The sequence below is a fragment of the Zalophus californianus genome, chromosome 2 (genome assembly GCF_009762305.2).
Source record: "Zalophus californianus isolate mZalCal1 chromosome 2, mZalCal1.pri.v2, whole genome shotgun sequence".
NCBI lineage: Eukaryota > Metazoa > Chordata > Mammalia > Carnivora > Otariidae > Zalophus > Zalophus californianus.
Genome location: NC_045596.1, coordinates 143,789,237 through 143,812,605, shown reverse-complemented (window position 1 = coordinate 143,812,605; position 23,369 = coordinate 143,789,237). Strand labels below are relative to the sequence as shown.

At 37.6% G+C, this 23,369-nt stretch overlaps 1 protein-coding gene across 2 annotated transcripts in view; it reads right to left on the bottom strand.

Moving 5' to 3' along the window:
- CLCN3 (chloride voltage-gated channel 3) overlaps positions 1-23,023 on the bottom strand; it is a 91,550-nt gene extending 68,527 nt beyond the window's left edge. Inside the window, exons 1-2 of one of the 2 annotated variants that reach the window (XM_027598101.2) lie at positions 22,575-23,023; positions 10,273-10,448 (exon numbers count right to left, since the gene is read on the bottom strand). In XM_027598101.2, the coding sequence (XP_027453902.1) occupies positions 10,273-10,432 (160 nt within the window). In that variant the 5' untranslated portion in view covers positions 10,433-10,448; positions 22,575-23,023. The remainder of the gene's footprint in view (positions 1-10,272; positions 10,449-22,574) is intronic. The other variant, XM_027598103.2, reaches the window with a different exon arrangement.
- Positions 23,024-23,369: the final 346 nt, after the last annotated feature.

Genomic DNA, 23,369 nt, shown 5'->3' with positions numbered 1-23,369 from the left:
TTTACATCATATTTACATGTTTATTTATATTTATTTTATACTTTAGTTACAATCCAAATGTGCACTATTTATTTTGTTGCTCAAATGGTTCCAGTTTTGGCTATTTGGAGCTCTTTCAGGCTAGTTCCTGTGTTCCTTGGATAATCCCTCATCCTTCTCTTTTTGTTTTTTGGGTTTTTTTTGACACTTCCTTACTTCTCCTACTACACATAATCTGGGCTCATCTTGTATATTCCCTCCCCAGTTCTAGAATCAGCATCTCTCCAGGGAAATCCATTATTAAGTCCTAGAGTTAACCATTTAAGACTTTTGTGAACCCAGAGTAATCTACCTGAATGTCATGATGTAATCTAAAAGCTGCACAAAGTGTAAATAATTTTAAAGTTTGAGCACCCAAGCCAAAATTGCCACAAATGACCCTCATATATAATAGCAACACTTTCACCCTTTCTTTTTACTATCTTATTTTGTTTCAAAAACGGAGCTGAGTTGGGTTGGTAGAATAGATATTTTGCATTCATTTTTCAGATAAGAAAACTGAGAAATAGAAGTGATGACAATGAGTAATGTCAGGCAGCCAGATATTGATAGAGGCAGTATCTTCTATCCCGTGCCTTCTTCCTCTCAGACCACACCACCACTGTGGTGGGCCCCTCTGCAATACAGCTGTAACAACATAGGTATATTCATAGTTCCTGCTACTCCACTGAATATCCTACTGTAAGCTTCCTAGGTGTCCAGTTAAACCAAAACTTTTCTCTATATAGCCATATTAATTCAATAAATAAAAAAGGAAAAAATACTCCTAAGAATCATAAAAGATGATTGGCAAATATGGTAAAATAGATTTTTTTATAAAACAGCAACTTTTAATGAGCTTCTGCTCTGTGCATGCCAGTATATTAGGCATTGTAAGAGGGGAGGATAAAACAAACAGCATATGTGGCTGTCCATGATATACTAACATCCCGTCCTCACAAAGTTTAGAAATAAGGAAAATAAGATTGCTTATCAAGAGTTAAAATATGTAATCAATACATAATGGATCAGCTCTAAAACTATGTAGGCAGAAAAATAAACGACATACAAGCCAACAAGATTTACTGGGATAATTATACTGAAAGTACGGCTTAATGTAGGAGGAGGGCAGGTTATAAAGAAAAAGGCAAGTAAGGAAAGTCAAGTAAGCACACACAGTAAAAGCAATACAATTAACTACATAGGTGAGGCCCCTAGCCCAAACCTGGGAAGTCTGGTGAGGCTTTCCAGAGGGAGTGAGGTCTACGTGAGAAGCAAAGTACAAGTAATAATTGGTATATGGGCAAAGGAAACATGTTCAAAGACCTGGATATGTGACAGCTGGGCACAAGCCCAACCCTAACATTTACAAGGCCCAGAGCAAGAGTACAAAGGAAGACCCATTTGCCATGTGATTAAATATTTAAAAGTTATAAAGCAAGTCAACAAACTATTAAAGAAATATATTCTATCCTCCTACATTAACAAATACGCCTTATAATTCCTTGTAAGTTTCAGCTCAGTTTTACAGATCTGTAGCCAAGCTGGTGACAATTTGGAAAACACTGCAAAGCATGAAGAAAATTAAAAGCACCCAAATTCCATCACCAAGAGTAAAATCATTATTTTGGTGTATTTCCCTCCAAAGTTGTGTGTACATGTATAAATAATATTTTAAGGGACGCCTGGTTGGTTCAGCCGGTTGGGTATCTGCCTTCGGCTCAGGTCATGATCCCTGCGTCCTGGGATTAAGCCACGCACCGGGCTCCGAGCTCAGCGGGAAGCCTGCTTCTCCCTCTCCCTCTCCTTCTGCCTGCCTGCCTGCCTACTTGTGATCTCTCTCTCTCGCTCTCTGTCAAATAAATAGATAAATCTTAAAAAACAATATTTTAAGAGAAATGACTTCACATTATATATGTAAAGATTTTGCCCTTTTAATATAAGCCCTTCCACTCTTAAAGCTTATAATACAAGTCACCTTACTCAGTTACCCAATGTGCATTTTGTAGCTGGCTTATCTTAAAACAGAATTCTAAATGTGGGGTCAAGTGTGTTCTATAGACCCCTGGAGATCTCCAAGATCTTTTTCAGGGTATTTATAAGGCTGAAACTTTTCATAATAATATGCCTATTATTATTTAAATGATATATATGTATCAGTTTCCTACTGCTAATGTAACAAATTATCACAAACTTTGTGGTTTAAAAGAAAACAAATCTATTTTCTTACAGTTCTGGAAGTCAGAAGTCTAAAATCAAGGTGTCTGCTGGGCTACACTGCTTCTGGAGGCATCATTAATATATAGTATAGACAATTATTTATGATATTCCGGCAGGATTCATTGATATATTTTAGAGTATTTTGGAGAGATGGATTGTAACAGAAGGCTTCAGAAGTCACCAGTGTGTGTGTGTATTTGTTTTTAATTTATTTTTATCTTTTTTTTTTTTTTTTTGCTGAGGGTTTGCGATACATCAGATAGCAGTGATTTTAGAATTATCTTTTGGAATTATAACAGAGCTATTTATTTACATTCAGCCGGTTTTCCTTAGGAAACTGAAGAGCCTAACAAAGCCTAAGACTGAATAGAAGCCATTAGAAGGCCTCTTAATGACAAGTGGAGGTTAGGTGTCCTTTGTGAAAATATTTTATATCTGCCAGAAGACAGAATCCAATATCCAATGGAAAAGGAACACAGAAGAAAACAGAAACAGCTACCATACACTGAGTCTTTACTATGAGTTAGTTACTGTGCTAAAGATTCTATATACATTATTTATGTATTAAAGTCTCTACACACACTTAATTCTCAGAGCAATCATTTAGAGAGTACTACTACTCTTTAAAGAGGAAAAAAACAAAGGCATAGGGAAGCTAAGTGACTTGCAGAGGTAGTAACTGGCAGAGCCAGGATGTAAATTCAGGTCTACAACTTAAAAGCCACTAAACATATCTTCATTCAACACATATGCCAAAACACTATCAGTACTTTCCAGTGATTAACTCCTTATTTTTTTTTGGTATACTAAAAAGATACAGGGGTGCCTGGGTGGCTCGGTTAAGTGACTGCCTTCAGCTCAGGTCATGATCGCAGGGTCCAGGATCGAGCCCCGCACTGGGCTCCCTGCTCAGCGGGGAGCCTGCTTCTCCCTCTTCTGCTCCCCCTGCTTGTGCTCTCTCTCTGTCAAATAAATTAAATCTTAAAAAAAAAAAAAAAAATGGAGTCATGAAAGAATATTTAATACACAACTGCTTGTCCTACTGTCCACTTAAATGCTCCCCAGATATTAAGCAGACACAGAAACGAGCTCTTCCCTCTGACATCTGCATCTGCCCTAGGCCATGAGGGTAGATCTAATCTGAGGCCCCCATTTCTTCTAGGAGTTACCCTTCCAATCGCTGTAAACAGGACCATATCAGCTATGCTGAAAGAAAGGATATCACTATCTTACAAAAGAACATTTACTGTCTCACAACATAATACATTTTCCTTTTTTTTTTTAAAGATTTTATTTATTTATTCATGAGAGACACACAGAGAGAGAGAGAGAGAGCGAGAGAGAGGCAGAGGGAGAAGCAGGCTCCCAAGGAGCAGGGAGCCCGATGCGGGACTCGATCCCAGGACTCTGGGATCATGACCTGAGCAGAAGGCAGACGCTTAACCATCTGAGCCACCCAGGCGCCCCCATAATAGATTTTCCTATTGCTGGGACTTCATGTAATATCTCCCCTTCTAGAACACTCTTTGCAATCCTAAAGGAGTATCAAAATAATATCCTTTTTTCGAAGTGTAACAATTAAAATCTGTACCACCCAATTTAACACTTACATAGTTAACTGTCAACTGCTGTTCCACATTTTGTACCTTCAACTAGACTACCTTCAAGGACAGACTCTATATGGAAAACACCAACAGTTGCTAACCCTACAGTACTCCCAATTTCTTTCTTGGTAACAGAATTTTAATTCTGTTTGATTGGTATTGTCCCTAATTTTAAGAAACAAATTATGATTCTTCTAACCAGTCAGTAATCCCATTCCTCTTCGTCAGTGATCAGTGTAGGTATGGGCATATGACCCAATTCTAGCCAGTGGTATAAGAAGAAGTCTACTAATACTGTTCTAGGAAAAGTATCTTCTCTGGTGAGAAAAAGAACAACAAAAAATCCTTTTTTGTATTTCTTAATTGGTAGCCTCTCATATGAGAGAATTTGTGAAAACCACAAACAAAGACATCATCAACACTTGATGGCAGTGTGGAAAGAAGGAAATAGTTAGGTCCTCCTAGGGGTTTTACTTCCTTGAGTTAATCCTGTATCCCAGGTAAAGGGCCAAGAAACTACTTAAACAAAGAAAAATGGGTAGACTATTAAGTGTCACCTGATATGAATATTTGTGTTTATCTGGTTTATAACTTCATAATTAAAATTAGGAAAAAATATAGTGATGAAGAGAGCAAATAACTAATAATAGCAAAATACTGTATTTTCTTTCTGTATTTATTTATTTTTTTTAAATCAAAGAATATCCAAAACTGCCAGGGAGCATACAAGGCAGTAAGAATTTAAAGTGCCAAGATTCTGAAAAAAAGTGAAGCAGGTAAACTCAACAGTCTCAACCACTTTTTGCCTTTGAGCCTTTTCTTAATTCATAAGTATAGATACTGAGAACCCCAGCAGAAAGTGAAAGGGGGAGCTTTTGGCAATCTTATGTGGTCGAGGAGACAAGATCTGAAGTTCAGAATCACCAATGTGGACTTGAATGGTCCAATATCCTGGAGAAAAGAGACAGAACAGATCATTCTATGATACTTTTCCCCTAAAAATATTTATGGTTCCTAAATTTTATGAGCAAGAGGCTGAGAAACTAAGCAAAAAGTGGGTAAGAGACTAAATTGATAAGCAAAGCTGTCCGTAGTCTCAAAATGCAGAGAGATAAAAACTAAATTTCAGCACCCAACAAAGAGAAGGAGTCTTAGTAAACACAGAGCTTTCTACTAAAATCTTCAAGGGCTATGTCCTAAAAATAAAGTAAGTCAAAATATAGATTAACTCTTAGAAAGTCTGAAACCATGCTGCAAATTCTCTTGATCTTTAATGGGATCAATGTAATTTGCTCCTAGACTACCTGTCTACCAAGAAAAAAATTAAATACGCTATGGTGAAAATATCATCATCCAGAGCATCTATAATTTTTTGTATACAGCATCCAGCATTCAATCAAAAACTATAAAGCATACCTGAAGTCAAGGTCAAAAGACTGGAAAAACAAAAGAAAAAACAGGCAACACATACAGACTCACAGGTTTGTAGAGAATATTCAGGTATGGACTTTAAACAAGTGATTAATATGTTCAAAAAAAAAACAGAGAATTTCTCCCAGAGTATAGCAATTTATAGGAATGTATCAAATGGAAATTTGATGGCTGAGAAATAAGTGAAATTCAAAACTTGATAGAAAACAATGATACCACTACACACCTGTTGTAACAGCTAAAATCCAAACTACTGACAACATCAAATGTGACATATATGTGGAGGAACAGGAACTCTCTTATTCACTGTTGGTGTGAATGCAAATGGTACAACCACTTTAAAAGACAATTTGGCAGTTTCTTATAAAACTAAACATACTCTTACCATGTGAGCCAGCTACTACATTCCTTGGTATTTACCCAAATGAGTTAAAATATCCAAATGAAAAGGAAAAAAAGATTAAAAAACAAAAACAAAAACAGAGAAGTACATAAGAAACACAAGGATCTCAGAGAAAAGATCTAACACATGTAACTGGAGTCCTAAAAGGAGAGAGGAGAGAGAATGGCAGAAACAACACTTGAGGATTCACCAGTCAAAATTATCCAAAGATTAAAAAAAAAGGGGGGGGAAACAAAAAAGAAAAATCAAGTCACAATTCAGGAGGCTCTAATAACCCTAGCCAGGATAAATACAAAGAAAACCACACTTAGGCAACCCTGGTTAAGTTTCTGAAAACCAAACCAAAAACAAAGAAAAACAGACAAAAGGGGAAAAAATAAGACTGATAGCTGACTTTTCAACAGAAATAATGGAAAGCAAATGACACAAGAATTATATCTTTAAAGAGTTCAAAGAAAATGACTATAGGGAACGCCTGGGTGGCTCAGTCCATTAATCATCTGCCTTCAACTCAGGTCATGATCCCAGGGTCCTGGGATCAAGCCCCACAACGGCGGGCTTCCTGCTCTGCAGGGAGCCTGCTTCTCCCTTCCCCTTTGCGTGCCACTCCCCCCGCTTGGATAGTATGCTCTCTGTGTCAAATAAATAAAATCTTAAAAAGAAAAGAAAAAACAAAATGACTATAGATCTGGAAATATATAACTACAAATATATCCTATAAAAAAAAAGAGGGAAACAAAAACTTTTACAAACACTGAGTGAACTTATTGCTAGTAGTCAGTAATGAAAGGAAATACTAATGAGAGTTGTTCAGGCAGAAAGATAACTAACCCAGACAGAAACATGAAAATGCAGTATAGAATGAAGAGCAATAGAAAAAGTAAAGATGCAGCTAAATCTAAATAGACACTGATGGAGTGCCTGGGTGGCTCAGTCTATACAGTGTCTGCCTTTGGCTCAGGTTGTGATCCCAGGGTCCTGGAATGGGGCTGGGTTGGGCTCCCTGTTCAGTGGGGAGTCTGCCTCTCCCTCTCTCTCTGTCCCTCCCCCTGGTTGTGTACAAAGGGTCTCTCTCTTTCAAATAAAATCTTAAAAAATAAATAGACACTGACATAAAACAACAATAATGTCTTGTGAATATAAAATATATGCAGAATTAAAACAGACAACAACAATAGCACAGAAATTGGAAGGGGGATAAAATGAAGTAAAATATCCTAAGGTCCTTGCATTTTCCATGGAGTGGTAAAAGTACTCATTTATAGAACTAAAAAGTCAAGAGTGCATGTTATAATCTATAGAGTAATGCACCAAACAAAATATAAAACAGTGTGTGACTTACAAAGTACCGAGAAGAATAGAAATAGAGAAGAAGAACAGCCATGACAAACAGAAAACAAACATAAAAACAGCAGATTTGAACTCAAATATATCAGTGATAACATTAAATGTAAATGGACTACATTACATGGTCTACAAGTCAATAAAAGACCAATGTGAAAAGCAAAACTCAAAATATATGCTGGCTTTCAGCACAAAGAGAGAAAAATATTTCAGTACAACAGAGTATAAAATCCAGAAACAGATTTACAGAAATATATCCACTTGATAGATGATAAAGATGTCACTGCAGTACACAGAAGAACTGAAGGGTTTTTCAATAAATGGTGCTGGAGCAACTAGTTATCCATATGGAAAAAAAATGAATCTAAATCTTTAACTTACATCACATAAAAATTAGATGCAAGGTAGATTATAAATCTAAATGTGAAAGACACAAAAAATAAAACTTCTAGAAGAAAATCAGCTAATTTCTTCATGACCTTGAGGTATGGGAAGAGATCTTAAGCAGAACACAAAAAAGACAAAAATAAAGGAAAAGATTAGGTTCCTCAAAAAGTTGAAAATAGAGCTACCATATGATCCAGCAATTGCACTACTGGGTATTTACCACAAAGATACAAATGTAGGGATCCGAAGGGGTACGTGCAGCCCAATGTTTATAGCAGCAATGTCCACAATAGCCAAACTGTGGAAAGAGCCAAGATGTCCAACGACAGATGAATGGATAAAGAAGATGTGATATATATACACAATGGAATATTATGCAGCCATCAAAAGGAATGAGATCTTACCATTTGCAACGATGTGGATGGAACTGGAGGGTGTTATGCTGAGCGAAATAAGTCAATCAGAGAAAGACATGTATCATATGACCTCACTGATATGGGGAATTCTTAATCTCAGGAAACAAACTGAGGGTTGCTGAAGTGGTGGGGGGGGTGGGAGGGATGGGGTGGCTGGGTGACAAACATTGGGGAGGGTATGTGCTATGGTGAGCGCTGTGAATTGTGCATGACTGTTGAATCACAGATCTGTACCTCTGAAACAAATAATGCAATATATGTTAAGAAAAAAAAAAAGAAGATAGCAGGAAGGGAAGAATGAAGGGGAGTAAATCGGAGGGGGAGACGAACCATGAGAGATGATGGACTCTGAAAAACAAACTGAGGGTTCTAGAGGGGAGGGGGGTAGGGGGATGGGTTAGCCTGGTAATGGGTATTAAAGAGGGCACGTTCTGCGTGGAGCACTGGGTGTTATGCACAATGAATCATGGAACACTACATCAAAAACTAATGATGTAATGTATGGTGATTAACATAACAATAAAAATTTAAATTAAAGGAAAAGATTAACTGGATTTCATTAGAATTGATGGCATCTTCACCAAAAGATTCCATTAAGAAGTAAAAAGGCGGGGCGCCTGGGTGGCTCAGTCGTTAAGCGTCTGCCTTCGGCTCAGGTCATGATCCCAGAGTCCTGGGATCGAGCCCCGCATCGGGCTCCCTGCTCTGCAGGCAAGCCTGCTTCTCCCTCTCCCACTCCCTCTGCTTGTGTTCCCTCTCTCGCTGTGTCTCTCTCTGTCAAATAAATAAATAAAATCTTTAAAAAAAAAAAAAAGAAGTAAAAAGGCATACCAGAGCAAGAAAAGACATTTGCAATACATATATCTGATAAACGACTCTTAATCAGAATGCATGAAGACCTCATAAAATAGGCAAAAAGCCTGAACAGGCAATTCAAAAGAGGCAATGTAAAAAGCCAATAAACATGCAAAAAGGCATTTAAACTCATAAGCCTTCAGACAAATGTAAAATAAAACCAAAATGTGAGAATACTGCACCGCTAGAATAGCCAAAATTTTTAAAACTGAAAATATCAAGTATTGGTGAAGATGTGGAGGAACTAGAACTCTCACACACTGCTGGTATAATAAACATGCTATAACTACTCTGAAACTATCTTTGACAGGCGCTGGTACTACTGAGATCCACATACCCTATCAACTAAGAATTCCATTCCAAGGTATAAACCCTACAGAATTGTATATACAACGTGCACTAAAATACAGGTACATGAAAATTCATAAGCATTATTAGTGATAGCCAAAATCTGAAAGAAAGAAAAAAACACTAAACATCCACCAACAATATATGATGAATAGAATAGAAAAACTGCAGCATATTTACACAATGAGATACTATATGGCAATGAAAATAATTACTGCTATACTGAGCAACATAGATGAATCTCAAAACATAAATGACACCAGACACAAGAGTATATATAGTATAATTCTATTTATATGAAGTTTAAATACCTGTAAACTAATCGATAGAAGTCAAAATAATAGTTACCTTTGAAACTGGAAGGGGGAACAAGGGAGAATTCTGAAGGAACAGGTAATGTTTTATTTTTCGATTGAGGGATAATTATATGCGTTTTCACTTTGTACAATTTCTACACATATGATCTGCTGATTGTTATGATGGCTAATTTTACATGTCAACTTCACTGATCAAAGGGATACCCAGATGGCTGATAAAACATTATTTATAGGTGTATCTGTGAGGGTCTTTCCAGAAGAGATTAGCATTTGACTCAGTATACTTAAAAAAGGTGACCTAACTGATGGCAAGTGGGCATCATCCAATCAGCTGAGGATCTAAATAGAAAAGAAGGCAGAGGAAAGGTGAAACTGCTCTTTGCTGGACACGGAACATCTATCTTCTTCTGCCTTCAGACATTAGCACTTCTAGATCTGTGGCCTTGAGACTTACACCCCTGGCTACCCCGGTTCTCAGGCCTCTGGGTTTGGACTAGAACTATATCACCAGCTTTCCTGAGCTTCCAATTTGCAGATGACAGATTGTAGGACTCAGCCTCCACAATCATGTGAGGCAATCCTTCATAATAAATCTCTTTCTGGATATCTATGTATATACTATTCAGTTCTATGTCTCTGAGGATCCCAATTATAGTTGTATACATCTCCATACTATGTTATATTTAAATTTTAAAGCTTACCCACATACAAAGTTTTCTTTTGGGGTAATGAAAATGTTTTGGAACTAGATAAAAATGGTAGTTGCACAACATTGTGAATGTGCTAAATGCCACTGAACACCTTAAAACGGTTGTTTATATGAATCAACTCAATTAAAAAATAAAGTTACCCACTCAACCTCAACAATGTATAATTTATTAGTAGACATTAATTACCACAAATATTAAAAGTTGTAATGCCAAACTTACCAACTGCTGTGTCACCATCTAACAAATTGTCATCTTCAGAAGTCTGAAAGTCCATAATAACACCTGCTCCATCTAAAAGCTCCTCATCACTACTTGCACTTGTTATACTGTTGTAGCTGTTTCTATAGTATCCTCTATGGAACAGCTGCTCAGACTCCATTTAGCTGTCTGACTCTCTGAAAAAAGAAGAAAAAATGGTTTCAACATTTTCCCAACATCCAATAAAAATCACCTAGTTTAATAGGACAAAAAGAAGCTTCTGATTTCTACATTTAAAAAAATACTGAGGTCATTCACTATAACAATAGCTAACTCTATGTCTTTTGGGATGATTTAATAATTCTATTCTCACTATACACCTACAAAAAGGAATGAATTTCTTCAGGTAGTGGCATAAAACAATCTGCAAGATCAATGATTAAGTTAAAAAAGTACAAAGAAGAGGCACCTGGGTGGCTCAGTTGGTTAAACATCTGCCTTCAGCTCAGGTCATGATCCCAGGATCCAGGGATCAAGCCCTGCATCACACTCCCTGCTCAGCGGGGAGTCTGCCTCTCCCACTCCCTCTGCCCCTCCCCCTGCTCCTGCTCACTCACTCTCTCTCAAAAAATAAAATCTTTAAAAAAAATAAAAATTAAAAAAAATTTAAAAGTACAAAGAAGTGGGGGACCTGGGTGGCTCAGTCGGTTAAGCATCCAACTCATGATTTTGGCTCAGGTCATGATCTCATGGATCATTGAGATTGAGCAGGCATTGGGCTTCACGCACAGCAGGGAGTCTGCTTGGGATTCTCTCTCCCTCTCCGTGCAGCTCCCACTACTTGCATGACCTGGAGCATGTGCACACACCCTCTCGCTCCAATAATAAATCTTTTTTTTTTTAACGTACAAAGTGTTTAAGGTATACTACAATATATGGGGGGGTTTCTTACCCAAAAAAAGTGGGGGGGGGCAGAGGAGAGGAAGAAATACAGTGTATAACTGCTTGTGTACATATAGACTATCTCTAGAGGGATTTCCAAGAACGTTGCCTACAAGAGAAAGGAACAAAATGGCTGAAGTACCAAGTCCAAAAGGGAGACTCTTTTGTCCCTTTTGAGTATTTTATCAGATGCAAGTACTAATTTTAAAATGCTGTAATTTAAAATTTTTTTAATCTCAATTTCATTCTCCTTTCATTATTTTAAAATTTAAATCTTCAGAGTCCATTGTCAAATATCAGCCATGGAAAATATGATAATAAATAACAATTTTCATTTTTTTCCAAAGTAGATAATACCAAAAAATGCTTGTTTTCATTGTTCTTACCCTCTATGCGTTAAAAACAATATTACTTCTAAATAGTTTGATTTTTTTTTTAAAGACATCTTACTCGCTTAACACCTAAATGAGAGTTCAAGATATCAGCAATAGACTTGAAAGGTTCATGTGTGGGACTTGAAAAATACAGTCATAAAAGCAGTCAAACCAGTAAGCCTTATAAAACAAGAATTTAATATGTCATAATAAGTACATATGAAAATAAAAGGTAATGCCACTAAGCATACTCCAATTCTAGTGCTGAATTCTATACTGAAGACTTTTTTTAAGACAATCTCCTATTCTCAGTAAACTGTCCTTCTGCACAGGGAAAAATAACCTCAAAGAGCTATAATAAAAGTTACTTATAAAGATTTTACACTTCTTTTTAGAAAAATAAAATATTGCCAAAAACTATTTTTAGGGGCACCTGGGTGGCTCAGTTGTTAAGCGTCTGCCTTTGGCTCAGGTCATGATCCCAGGGTCCCAGATCGAGCCCCACATCGGGCTCCCTGCTCAGCGGGAAGCCTGCTTCTCTCTCTCCCACTCCCCCTGCTTGTGTTCCTTCTCTCGCTGTGTCTCTCTCTGCCAAATAAATAAATAAAATCTTTAAAAAACAAACTATTTTTAACAGATTTATTATTACAAATTTCCTAACCTAAAGACTACTTTAGAGAAGGTAAAGTTTTGAACACTCCTTGAGAGCATGTCTCTATTCTCAGCATCTGGCACAGTGACTGGTACATAATATATGAATAGTAAACATCAAAACATCAAATTGTTATTCAGTCATTAAGGTAAAAAAGAGAAATGTACTCAGTGTTCAATAAACAAATGCTCTCTACAACAGTATTAATCTGGTCTTGGGAGAATAACCAAAAACTAGCACATACATTAAAAAGAAAAACTTAACTGCTTTGCATTATTGCATCATTAATGTTTTATGGTTACCTCTACCAAAGACAGCCCATTATAACTTACTAAGATTTGTTAGAATGAACTAATTAAAGCAAAAGTTTTATATTTAAGATAAATGTAAAATAGAATACAAAAATAACTGTTCATGCTAAGAACTCTGTAGTGTCCATAGAGGCAATCAAATTAAATATTGTGGCTCTTGAGTAAATACCCAAAAGTCTTTTAAAAAAATAAGCATCGGGGCGCCTGGGTGGCTCAGTTGGTTAAGCAACTGCCTTCAGCTCAGGTCATGATCCTGGAGTCCCGGGATCAAGTCCCACAGCAGGCTCCCTGCTCAGCAGGGCGTCTGCATCTCCCTCTGACCCTCCTCCCTCTCGTGCTCTCTATCTCTCATTCTCTCTCCCTCAAATAAATAAATAAAATCTTTTAAAATAAATAAATAAATAAATAAGCATCAATACGGGTGCCTGGGTGGCTCAGTCAGCAAGCGTCTACCTTTGGCTCAGGTCATGATCCCAGGGTCCCTGGAATCAAGCCCAGAATCAAGCCTGTTTCTCCCTCTCCCTCTGCCTGCCACTTCCCCTGCTTGTGCTCTCTCTTTCTCTGTCAAATAAGTAAATAAAATCTTTAAAAAATAAATAAGCATGAATAATTCCAAGAATCATTTTAATTTTGATGTATCAAAGCACATATGCTAAGATTTTGGGAAGAACACAAACACTCTATTCTTCACTTCTTTACCTCATGATCAGACTAAAAGGGCTTAAGACGTGATAACACACATCAATGAACATTAGTTGGAGGCTACATATCACTAAGAAATCTCTCCAAAATAATTACAAATGTCTGTGTACTGGGACCTCAATCAGCAAGTTCCAAGATATCTCCTCCATTTATCCCTAAAAGTGCCTCAAAAACCATTAGTGATAACTGGCAACTTAATTCTTTCAAAATGTTTAAAAAACTTAATTTTGGGGTGCCTGGGTGGCCCACTGGGTTAAGCATGGGACTCGGCTCAGGTCATGATCTCAGGATTGGGAGACTGAGCTGGGCGTGGAGCCCACTTAAAAGTCTCTGGGGCGCCTGGGTGGCTCAGATGGTTGAGCATCTGCCTTCGGCTCGGGTCATAGTCCCGGGGTCCTGGGATCGAGTCCCGCATCGGGCTCCCTTCTAGGCGGGGAGCCTGCTTCTCCCTCTGCCTCTGCCTCTCTCTCTCTCTCTCTCTCTCTCTCTCTGACTCTCATGAATAAATAAGTAAAACATTAAAAAAAAATTTTTTTTAAGTCTCTGCCCCTCCCCCACGCACACCTCTCTCTCTCTCTCTCTCTCTCTCTCTCTCTGTCTCTCCTTCCCCCCACCCCCAAGGGGGGGAAAAAAAAACTTAATTTCACCAATACCTCTAAGACATCTAGCCTCCACACCTTTATAACAAGAGCAACCAACTCTGTTCCAAGTCTATTAAACTCAGGCCTGCATGGGTTATTATTTCTATAAATTTGATAATTTTAAAAAAACCAGTCTTCTTGGGGCACCTGGGTGGTTCAGATGGTTAAGCATCTGCCTTCAGCTCAGGTCATGATCTCCAGGTCCTGGGATGGAGCCCCACATCGGGCTCCCAGCTCAGCGGGGAGTCTGCTTCTGCCTGTCCTCCTGCTTGTGCTCTGTCTCTCTCTCTCTCTCTCTCTCAAATGAATAAATAAAATCTTAGGAAAAAAAAAACTATTCTTATTAACCTAGGAACCTATAGAGCTGTACACTGATCACCGTCACTAGCCTTGACACATGACTAGTCCAAATTGAGATGTGCTCAAAGGTAAAATACCTACCAGATTTCTAAGGCTTAATACAAAAAAAGAATGTCAGATATTCTGCTAATAATTTTATGTTGATTCCATGTTGAAACAATACTTTAGATACATTGAGTTAAATAAAATTAGTCTGTTTTGTCTTTACCTTTTTAATATAGCTAAATTTTAAACTACATGTGGCTCACATGTGCAGCACAAATATTTGTATTGAACAGCACTGCTACACAATATCCAAAATTCTATGGGAGCATAAAGGAAATGCACAGAAGAATTCTAGATACCAGTGATTAATCTTTTTAAGTTCTAAACTCAATTCCCAGGCTTGCTCACAAAAAGCTATTTAAACCATAATATGAAACTTTGCATATTAAAAAAAATGAAAATACTACAAAGTCATCTTTTCCTCTTTGTCAAAAATATTTTTGAAATCATTCCAAAACATAATAGACACACAGTAGCCTGCAAATGTATTCTTGTAGTTATTAAGATTAGAAATAACCTGTGAAAATCTCCAGGGATAAAGCCTGGTGTACTCTAGTAAATTCCTAAACCATCTATGTACAATCACCTTGACCCCCTCTAATCTGATCCCCATACTGCAGCCAGCATTGTCTTTTCCAAAAGCCAGTCTGATCAGTAATCTCTCCCCACTCCATGGATTAAAGTCCTAATCACTTCTCACCAAGCTTAGCAGACAAACTCTTAAACACAGCAGGCAAGACCCTGTGTAGCCTGGCCTCTGCCTAGTTCTCTAGCTTCATTTTGAAGTGTGTACTTCTTGCAGTACTCTAGACTCATCGATCTTCCTCTCAGGCCTACCAGGCTATTTCCTGTCTTACAGCTCCCTTAGCTTGGAACATACCCTCTCCTCTCCATCCAATTAACTTTCCTATGCATTCTTCAGATCTCATATGAACTGTCTATTTATTTAACAAACTCTTAGAGTTTACTATATGTATGACACCATCCTGCACATGACACAAATTAACTCAATAAAAAAAATCACAACCCTAAAGCTTAGGTACTATTATTATACTCATTTAACAGATGAGGAAACTGATGCACAGAGTTTAAATAATTTACCCAAAGTCATGGAACTAGTAAGGAAAGCCTCCCTGACTAGGTCAAATTTTCATTGTTAGTTCTTAGATCTCTCCTTTATATCACTTACTACAGTTGTAATGTTATACTTATTTATGTGATTACTTAATTAACATCTTCCCAACTACAATATATATCATGAGGTCTGGCAAGGTGTTAATTTTTGTTCAACACTGCATATCTGACGGTCATTAGCACAGTACCTGGCATACATTAGGTGTTCAATGTTTTTTTTTATTAAACTTTTTGAAGTAATTGTGATTTCACATGCAGTTGTAATAAATCATACAGAGATATCCTGTGTACCCTTTACTCAGTTTCCACCAAGGGTGATATCTTGCAAAACCACAGAACAGTATCACAAATACTGACACTGATAGTACACTCAAGATACAGAACATGTCCATCACCACAAGGATCCCTCATGTTGCCCTTTTAAAGCCACACCTACTTTCTTCCAACCCTACCACCACCCACTCCTTAACCCCTGGCAACCCATGATCTGTTTTCTATTCCTAGAATTTTGCCCATTTCAAGTATGTTATATAAATGGAATCATACAGTATACTACTTTTTGGGACTAGCTCTTTGCACTCAGCATAATTCTCTGGAGATTCACCCAGGTTGTTGTATGTATCAATATAGTTCTTCCCTTTTTAATTGCTGAGTAATATTTCATGGTATGGATGTACCATAGTTTAACCATTCATCCACTGAAGAATATCTGGCTCTTTTCTGGGTTTGGGGTATTATGAATCAAGTTGCTAATAAATATCCATGTCCACGTTTTTGTGTGAACTTAAGTCTTCATTTCTCTGAGACAGAAGTCAAGGAGTGCAATAACTGGGTCATATGGTAATTTTGTGTTTAGTTTTTTAAGGAACTGCCAGTTTTACATTCCCACCAACAATAAATATATTGGTTTCCGGTTTCTTCACATCCTTACCAGCACTTTCCATTGTCACCATTTCTTTTAAAGATCTTATCTATTTGAGAGAGAGAGAGAGCACATGCGAGAGGGAGCATGAGGTGAGGGCGGGGTGGGGGGCAAAGGGAGAGGGAGAAGCAGACTCCCCACTGAACAAGGAGTCCAACTCAGGGCTCAATTCACGATCTGAGCCAAAGGCGGATGCTTAAGTGACTGAGCCACCCAAGCACCCCATCACCATTTTTTATTTTAGCCATTCTGATAGGTGTGTAGTGATAATTCGTTGTAGTTTTAGTTTGCATTTCCCTAATGGCTAATCATGTTGAACATCTTTTTATGTGCTTATTTGCTATCTGCCTATCCACTTCAGTGAAATGACTATTCATATATTTTGCCCATTTTCTAATCGGATTGCTTTTTTACTGCTAAGTTTTATACTTTAGAATATATATTCTAGATGCTAGTCCTTTGTCAGATATGTCATTTGCAAATATTTTCTCCCACTCTGTAGCTTGACTTCATTTTTTTTTTTTTAAGTAATCTCTATACCCAACGTGGGGCTCAAACTCACAACCCTGAGATCAAGAGTTGCATGCTGGGCGCCTGGGTGGCACAGTTGGTTGAGCGACTGCCTTCAGCTCAGGTGGTGGTCCCGCGGTCCTGGGATCGAGTCCCGCATCGGGCTCCCTGCTCAGCGGGGAGTCTGATTCTCCCTCTGACCCTCTTCCCTCTCATGCTCTCTCTCATTCTCTCTCTCAAATAAATAAATAAAATCTTAAAAAAAAAAAAAAAAAGAGTTGCATGCTCCACCGACTGAGCCAGGCAGGTGCCCTTGACTTTCTTTTTTTTTGACAGGGTCTATCACAGAGCAAAAAGATTTAATTTTGATGAAGTTCAATTTATCAATTTTTCCTTTATGGATTATGCTTTTGGTGTTATCTAAAAAATCTACCTCCCAAAGATTTTATTCTCAATTTTTATAGTTTTATATTTTATTTGTAAGTCCAAGATCCATTTGGCATGAGTTTTTGTATAAGGTGTTAAGACATAGGTTGAAGTTTGTTTTTTTTTTTTTTTGATTTTTGGATGTCCAATTGTTCCAGCAGCATTTGCTGAAAAAAGTTATTTTTCTCTCACTGATTTTTTTTTTGCCTTTGTCAAAAATTAGTCAGGCATATTTGTGTATGTCATTTTCACAGTTCTGTGTTCTGTTCCACTAATCTATGTGTCTATACCTACAGCAATACCATAGTCTCAATTACTCTAGCTCTGAAATAAGCCTGGAAATTGGATAGATTAATTTGTCACACTTTATTCTTATTTTTTAAAATTGCTTTAGCTGTTCTAGTTTCTTTGCCTTTCCATATATATTTTATCATCTTATCTAGATCTACAAAATCTTGCTGGGGCAGTTAATATTTATACCATGAATAAATAACAAATGCGTAACAAACAAATGGCACATCTCTACTTGGATGCTATATGCAAACTCTAATTCAACAAAACTGAAGCTGAATAAATATTTGCCCCAAACTTGCTTGTCCTCCTACACTCCCTATCTCAGCTTACAGGATCATCATCTCCCTCATAGCCAAAATTAGTTTTTGGAATCACTTATTAATTTATTTGACAACCATTTACTGAGTACCCATCATGTACCAGGCACAAAGCCAGGTACTGAGGTAATGAGTAAAATATGGTCCCTATTCCCAAAGCAGTGAAGGTAAAAGACATACAAATAACTACAGTATGGTATGACAAATATCAACGGAGAGGTATATACAAGGTATTTGATAACATTGAAAAGGAATAAGCATGCTACTTAGAAAAGTCTGTGAATATTTAATAAAGGGAATGTTTAAGCTGAGTATTGAAGGATTAGGATGAGTGAACTGGGCTAACTATGAGGTGAAAAGTCAATATAGAAAGAAAAAATAAGTACATGCAAAAACACAGCAGCATAATAACAAAACCTGCTTGGGTAGCTTAAATAAGAGGTAAGTAACTGGAAAGTAGCTGGAGAGGTGGACACAGGTCAGGTCATAAAGGCAAGACCTCATACATTGTGCTAAAGAACTTATTTACTCATTTATATACATGAGAAACCATTAAGAGTTTTTAAGACAAACCATATGACCAAGTATGGATTTTAGCAAACCAACAGTAGCAGCAGTATGGAAGACAGAAGAGCAAGAGACTGAAGGGGAGTTAGGTGACCCTAATTCCAGTAGAACCTCGAACAATCCTAAATATGAGATACTGAAGGCATAAATAATCTAAGACATCACAATATGGAGTAAAAAGAATTCTGAGAAGTATTTAAGAGGACATGGTAACTAACAAATTGTGAGGAACAGTGAAGAAAAAAAATCTAAGATATCTACTAGGTTTCTGACTCGACTAATTGATTCAAAATAGTTGAAAGAAACAAATTTCAGTCTCCTACATCTTATAGGACTTAAGATCACAGTGTTCTTTCCAACTATAGGATTACACATCTAGGCTTTAGTTCTATTGGGCCAGACTACAATGAAGGAAATGCTTACCTTCATTCAGTACACCAATCTAGTACCCAAACTGCATACTCTAAGCAGAACACCCCCAGAATTGGGGGGTGGGAGCAGAAATAGGAAGACCCTGTAAATTTTTGGCTAAGGGACTCACACAGCCCGAGGTAGGTACACCAATTTTCCATAGCTCCCAACAAAGTTTTGCCTCTCTTGCAAAGGAGACTAGGTAGGGCTAAGGACCATGGCTAAGTTTCAAAGGTATATCAGTCAGCTATCTGGCTAGCTAGTAAGCTAAATAGAAAAAAAGGCACAATCTCAGTGAAAAAAGGGAAGAAAATCCCAAATATTAGCAACTAGAGAGATGGACAAAAGTTTCATAAGCAATGACGGCAGAGAAGTAAAACGCTGACTGATCTAACCATTTGTGTATAAGGAGCATTTTCATGTTAATACTTTAAGCATCTCATATAACTATTCTAACTATTGCTAAGTACTGGTCAACAATCAAAATGAAGCAATGCTCTCCTGACAGAGCTAGTCAGGTGCCCCTAAACACAATTTTTATTGATTAATGTCATCATGTTTGCATAGGCCTTACAGCTTTCGGTCAAGTTCAGCATAAACTGCATTACATACTGTCCTCAAAAGGGACGGTGTAATACTTCCCTAGAAGGTAATATATAGCCGTACAATAAAAAGCAATACATGAGAGATGTCAGAGAAGACACCAGTAGTTATAAGAGCTCGGAAAAAAAGAGCTCTCATCCCAGTGTGACTGATGGTGAGAAGCGTTCCTTGGAAGAGACACACTTGAGTTTGACCTTAAAAAATAAGTGGGATTTTATGGGGCAGACATGAGAGAAGTTAACTGAAGCAAAACTACTGACATGAATCAAGCTACGGAGCCAAGAAGGCAACAAAAATATTTGAAGATGAGTATGTGCACAGAATACAAGTCCAGTAAAAGATTTCAGAGTCAAATAAGTTTGGGTAATACAGCATACCCCACTCTAGAATTGTAATGGCTAACAGCATAGGAAAGGCTCTTGAGAAAACGTGTGGTAAACACTAAATTCGTGAACAAAATTTATGAAAAGCTTCTCAAATTTATTTTACCTAAGAATGACCCCTCCACCCCATACAACGTCACGAAACTTAGGTGAGAACATCACAGTAGTAAGAAAGTATTTATTCTGATACAAATCGTCACCACATATGTACAAGATATGACAATAATGAAACTGATTTCTCCCAAAAGCAATATTACTTGATATTTTATCTCTATTAAGTTAGCTCCATGTCCAAATAGTTGTGCTTATGTTTTTCTTCAAAAAAAAAGTATTAAATGAATAACCCTCCCAAAGAAGTCGATGTTTTCTCTGAAGAAAGTTTCCTAGATTCCTAGATAAAATTTTTTGGCGCCATTCAAAAGTTAAGTACTAGATAATTTCAAAAGTAAAAATACACACAAATATAAGGCTTAGACTGTAAGAAAAAAGAAAGGTAAACAATAATTCAATAAAAAGATGATGTGGAAGACTTACACTTTGAAAACTAAATAATTTTTATGATTGTACAAGACAAACTGTTCGAATACTTCTCAAGAGGGCAAAAAATATACTTATTTAACTGGTTCCAGTCAAAGATGCAGATCAAATCTCTCTGTATTTCAGCAATGCAAATGGGCAGTTTCCCTGCATGGGTTGATCCTACATTTTACACTTAAGTAAAGAATATTCATCTTTAAAAAATCAAATGTGTTCCCTCTCTCGCTGTGTCTCTCTCTGTCAAATAAATGAATAAAATCTTAAAATAAATAAATAAAAATGAAATCACAGCCACAACGTTTCTATACACGTGTGAATGTGGGTACGAAAAAACACACAAAAAAAGAGTTTATTATAGTAGAATGAAGGTTTCAAAATTTATTTTCCAGAGTTTCTGTAATTTCACATTACTTTTATAATTGAAAAATAAATGAACCTATGGTGCCATACCTCTCATCCTAACTTTCCTTCAAACATTTTGACTGTCTTACATGAAATATAGCGCAGCCATTGAGAGCAAGAGCTCTGAAATCATACTGCCAGTTGTGACACTTACTGAGACCTTGGGCAAGTTAATTAAATCCTCTGTGCCTCAGTTTCCACATCTGTATAATAGGAAAACAACATACCAATTTCCTGGGGTTGGTGTGATAAATTGAAATAATCCACAAAAAAACACTTAGAAATGATCCAAAACCACAGAAATTGCTCAATAAATATTAACACTTATTACATCATATGTTTTAGATCGCTGCAGACAAGTCTGACTAGAAACTCAGATGAAAGTTCTACAAAGCAGTGAGAGTGGCCAAATGCCACAGGATACTGCTTTGATATCTGACCCACCACAGAGATCAAATCTGGCTTCCTGAGTGGTCTGAAAATTATTACCAACATGTCACCGGACAGGAAATGGAAAGGCTATCACCAACACAACTTGGAAAATAGCCAATTTATTAATATAAAACCATAACCTCAACAAATCTGTTCCCCTGAACTGTATATATCCATTACCAAGTTGGATTTTTACATTCTTAATGAACTATGTATGACTGAAAACACATGCTTAAGACACAGTTTCCAAGATGTAAGTACTATATATTATATTGACCTCTTAAAATCATTTGACCCATTTTCAAGCAAAGAATCAGTCTTTGAAGAGTGTGGGAGGTAGGGTGTGGGAGGGCAATGGCATGGATTCTGCCAATAGTGGCTGTTCCTATCAACCAGAGGTCATAGAAGCATACTCAATTTGAGAAAATATCTGTAGGTCACACACCTAGTTTTTAAGCCACACTATGTAACAACAATCAGCAGCACCTTTTAAGATGAAAATCAACAATATATACATTAGCATTCTTATATGTACTCTTGAGCTACACATATAGTATTTTCTAGTGACTCACAAAGGCACATAAAATTGACTGACACCAGTTAAACTATTTCCATATCGACCTCATCAAGAAAAGAATCTTGTAAATTAAATTAAACTGTCCAGAGATGAAAAGCAAAGCATTTCTGAAAAGATTCAACAAGCAAAGACACAAGCCACAATGATGCTGCAGTAACTAAACTGCATGGCTCAAAAAAGTTTACGGTTTGCAGAACTGAACTTTCTAATTACCAAAAAAAAAAAAAGTTGATTCAGTTCTGATAAACAAGGGGTTTTTTTTTTCCCTCCAAAAGAGAAAGAAATCTCAGAAATCTTATACATATGTATAATAGCTAATTACCTTCCTGTGCTCCAGTTTTAAATACTATACAAATAAAGCCTATTATATGCAAAATTAATTTGAGATTCTAAGGTAGTTTCTGATCCAAGTCTAAGATCAAAACACACATGTTACATATATTCACAAACTATGTCTTGATATACACATAAATTTAGACTAAAGATAGAAAAACTGAATACTAACTTAAATTTGGGCAATTTTAGCAAAAGTAAAACCCACTCTGAGTTCAATATTAATCTTCTCCTGGGACCTACTTCCACTCTATTCATAGGTCCTTCGACGGTTCCTAAAGGAAATAGGCGAAGTCTTAAAGAATGTCCGAGGGTATATACCTAATCAGTGTAGGTTTGACATCATGTAGGTATAAGACAAACCAAGACGAGAGCCCTGGCATTACAGTTGACCCAAAATCCGTGAACATGACAACTAACGAATCTTCACTCATACAATGCAACTCACCTTGCAGCTCAGAGGCATAGCAAAATCGGTGGCTGTTTTTTGCGCTGCCTTTGGATTCTGCATCTGTTTCAAACCTAAAAACCTAGCTACCGTGGGAGCTCCACCTGAAGAAAGCTTGACACAACAAAAACTACTGCAATTTAAAAGATACCTTGGGTTTTCTACTGAAGAGGTTACGGAAATTTTGCCAGGTGGGACCTTTTTTGTCCTCCTTCAAACACGGGAGCAGCATTAAGTTAAATCCGCTTCCTTTGGAGGGCCCTAAAGTCAACTGCTTCCACCCAAAATTAAAAAATAAAAATCTCCAACCTCACTTCCCTCTTAAAAGACTAACACTGAATCCATGCTCCAACTCGGAAATGAAGTAGAATGCCTTTCAACCCACCACACCCTCCCTCCTCATTACGCAGCCCAAATCCTGGCCGCGGGCGAACAGGGACTGTGAAAAAGGGGCTGTGGGTTCCGGACCAGACCGGCCCCGAGCCACGGAAGGGGAAGAGAAACAGCAGGAGAAGGGAGCCCGACAGGTGCGTCTACGCGTGACGTCACCGCGTTGACGTGAACGGCCGCTCAGCGTCTGGCCACCGAATACCTCCTCCACCGGCCGCGGTTGGAGCCGCGTGCGCGCCTATTGGGCAATGTGGAAACGGTGGGTGGGCCGGGGCTGGGGCAGCAGGAGGAGGAGCCAGGCGAGCTGGCCAGCCCTGAAGGGCCGCGCTGGCTGTGAAACCATTCGCTGGCGAATAGCTAACGTCAGTCACGCTCCGCTGTTTGCCTCTCTGGTGACCTCGCGAA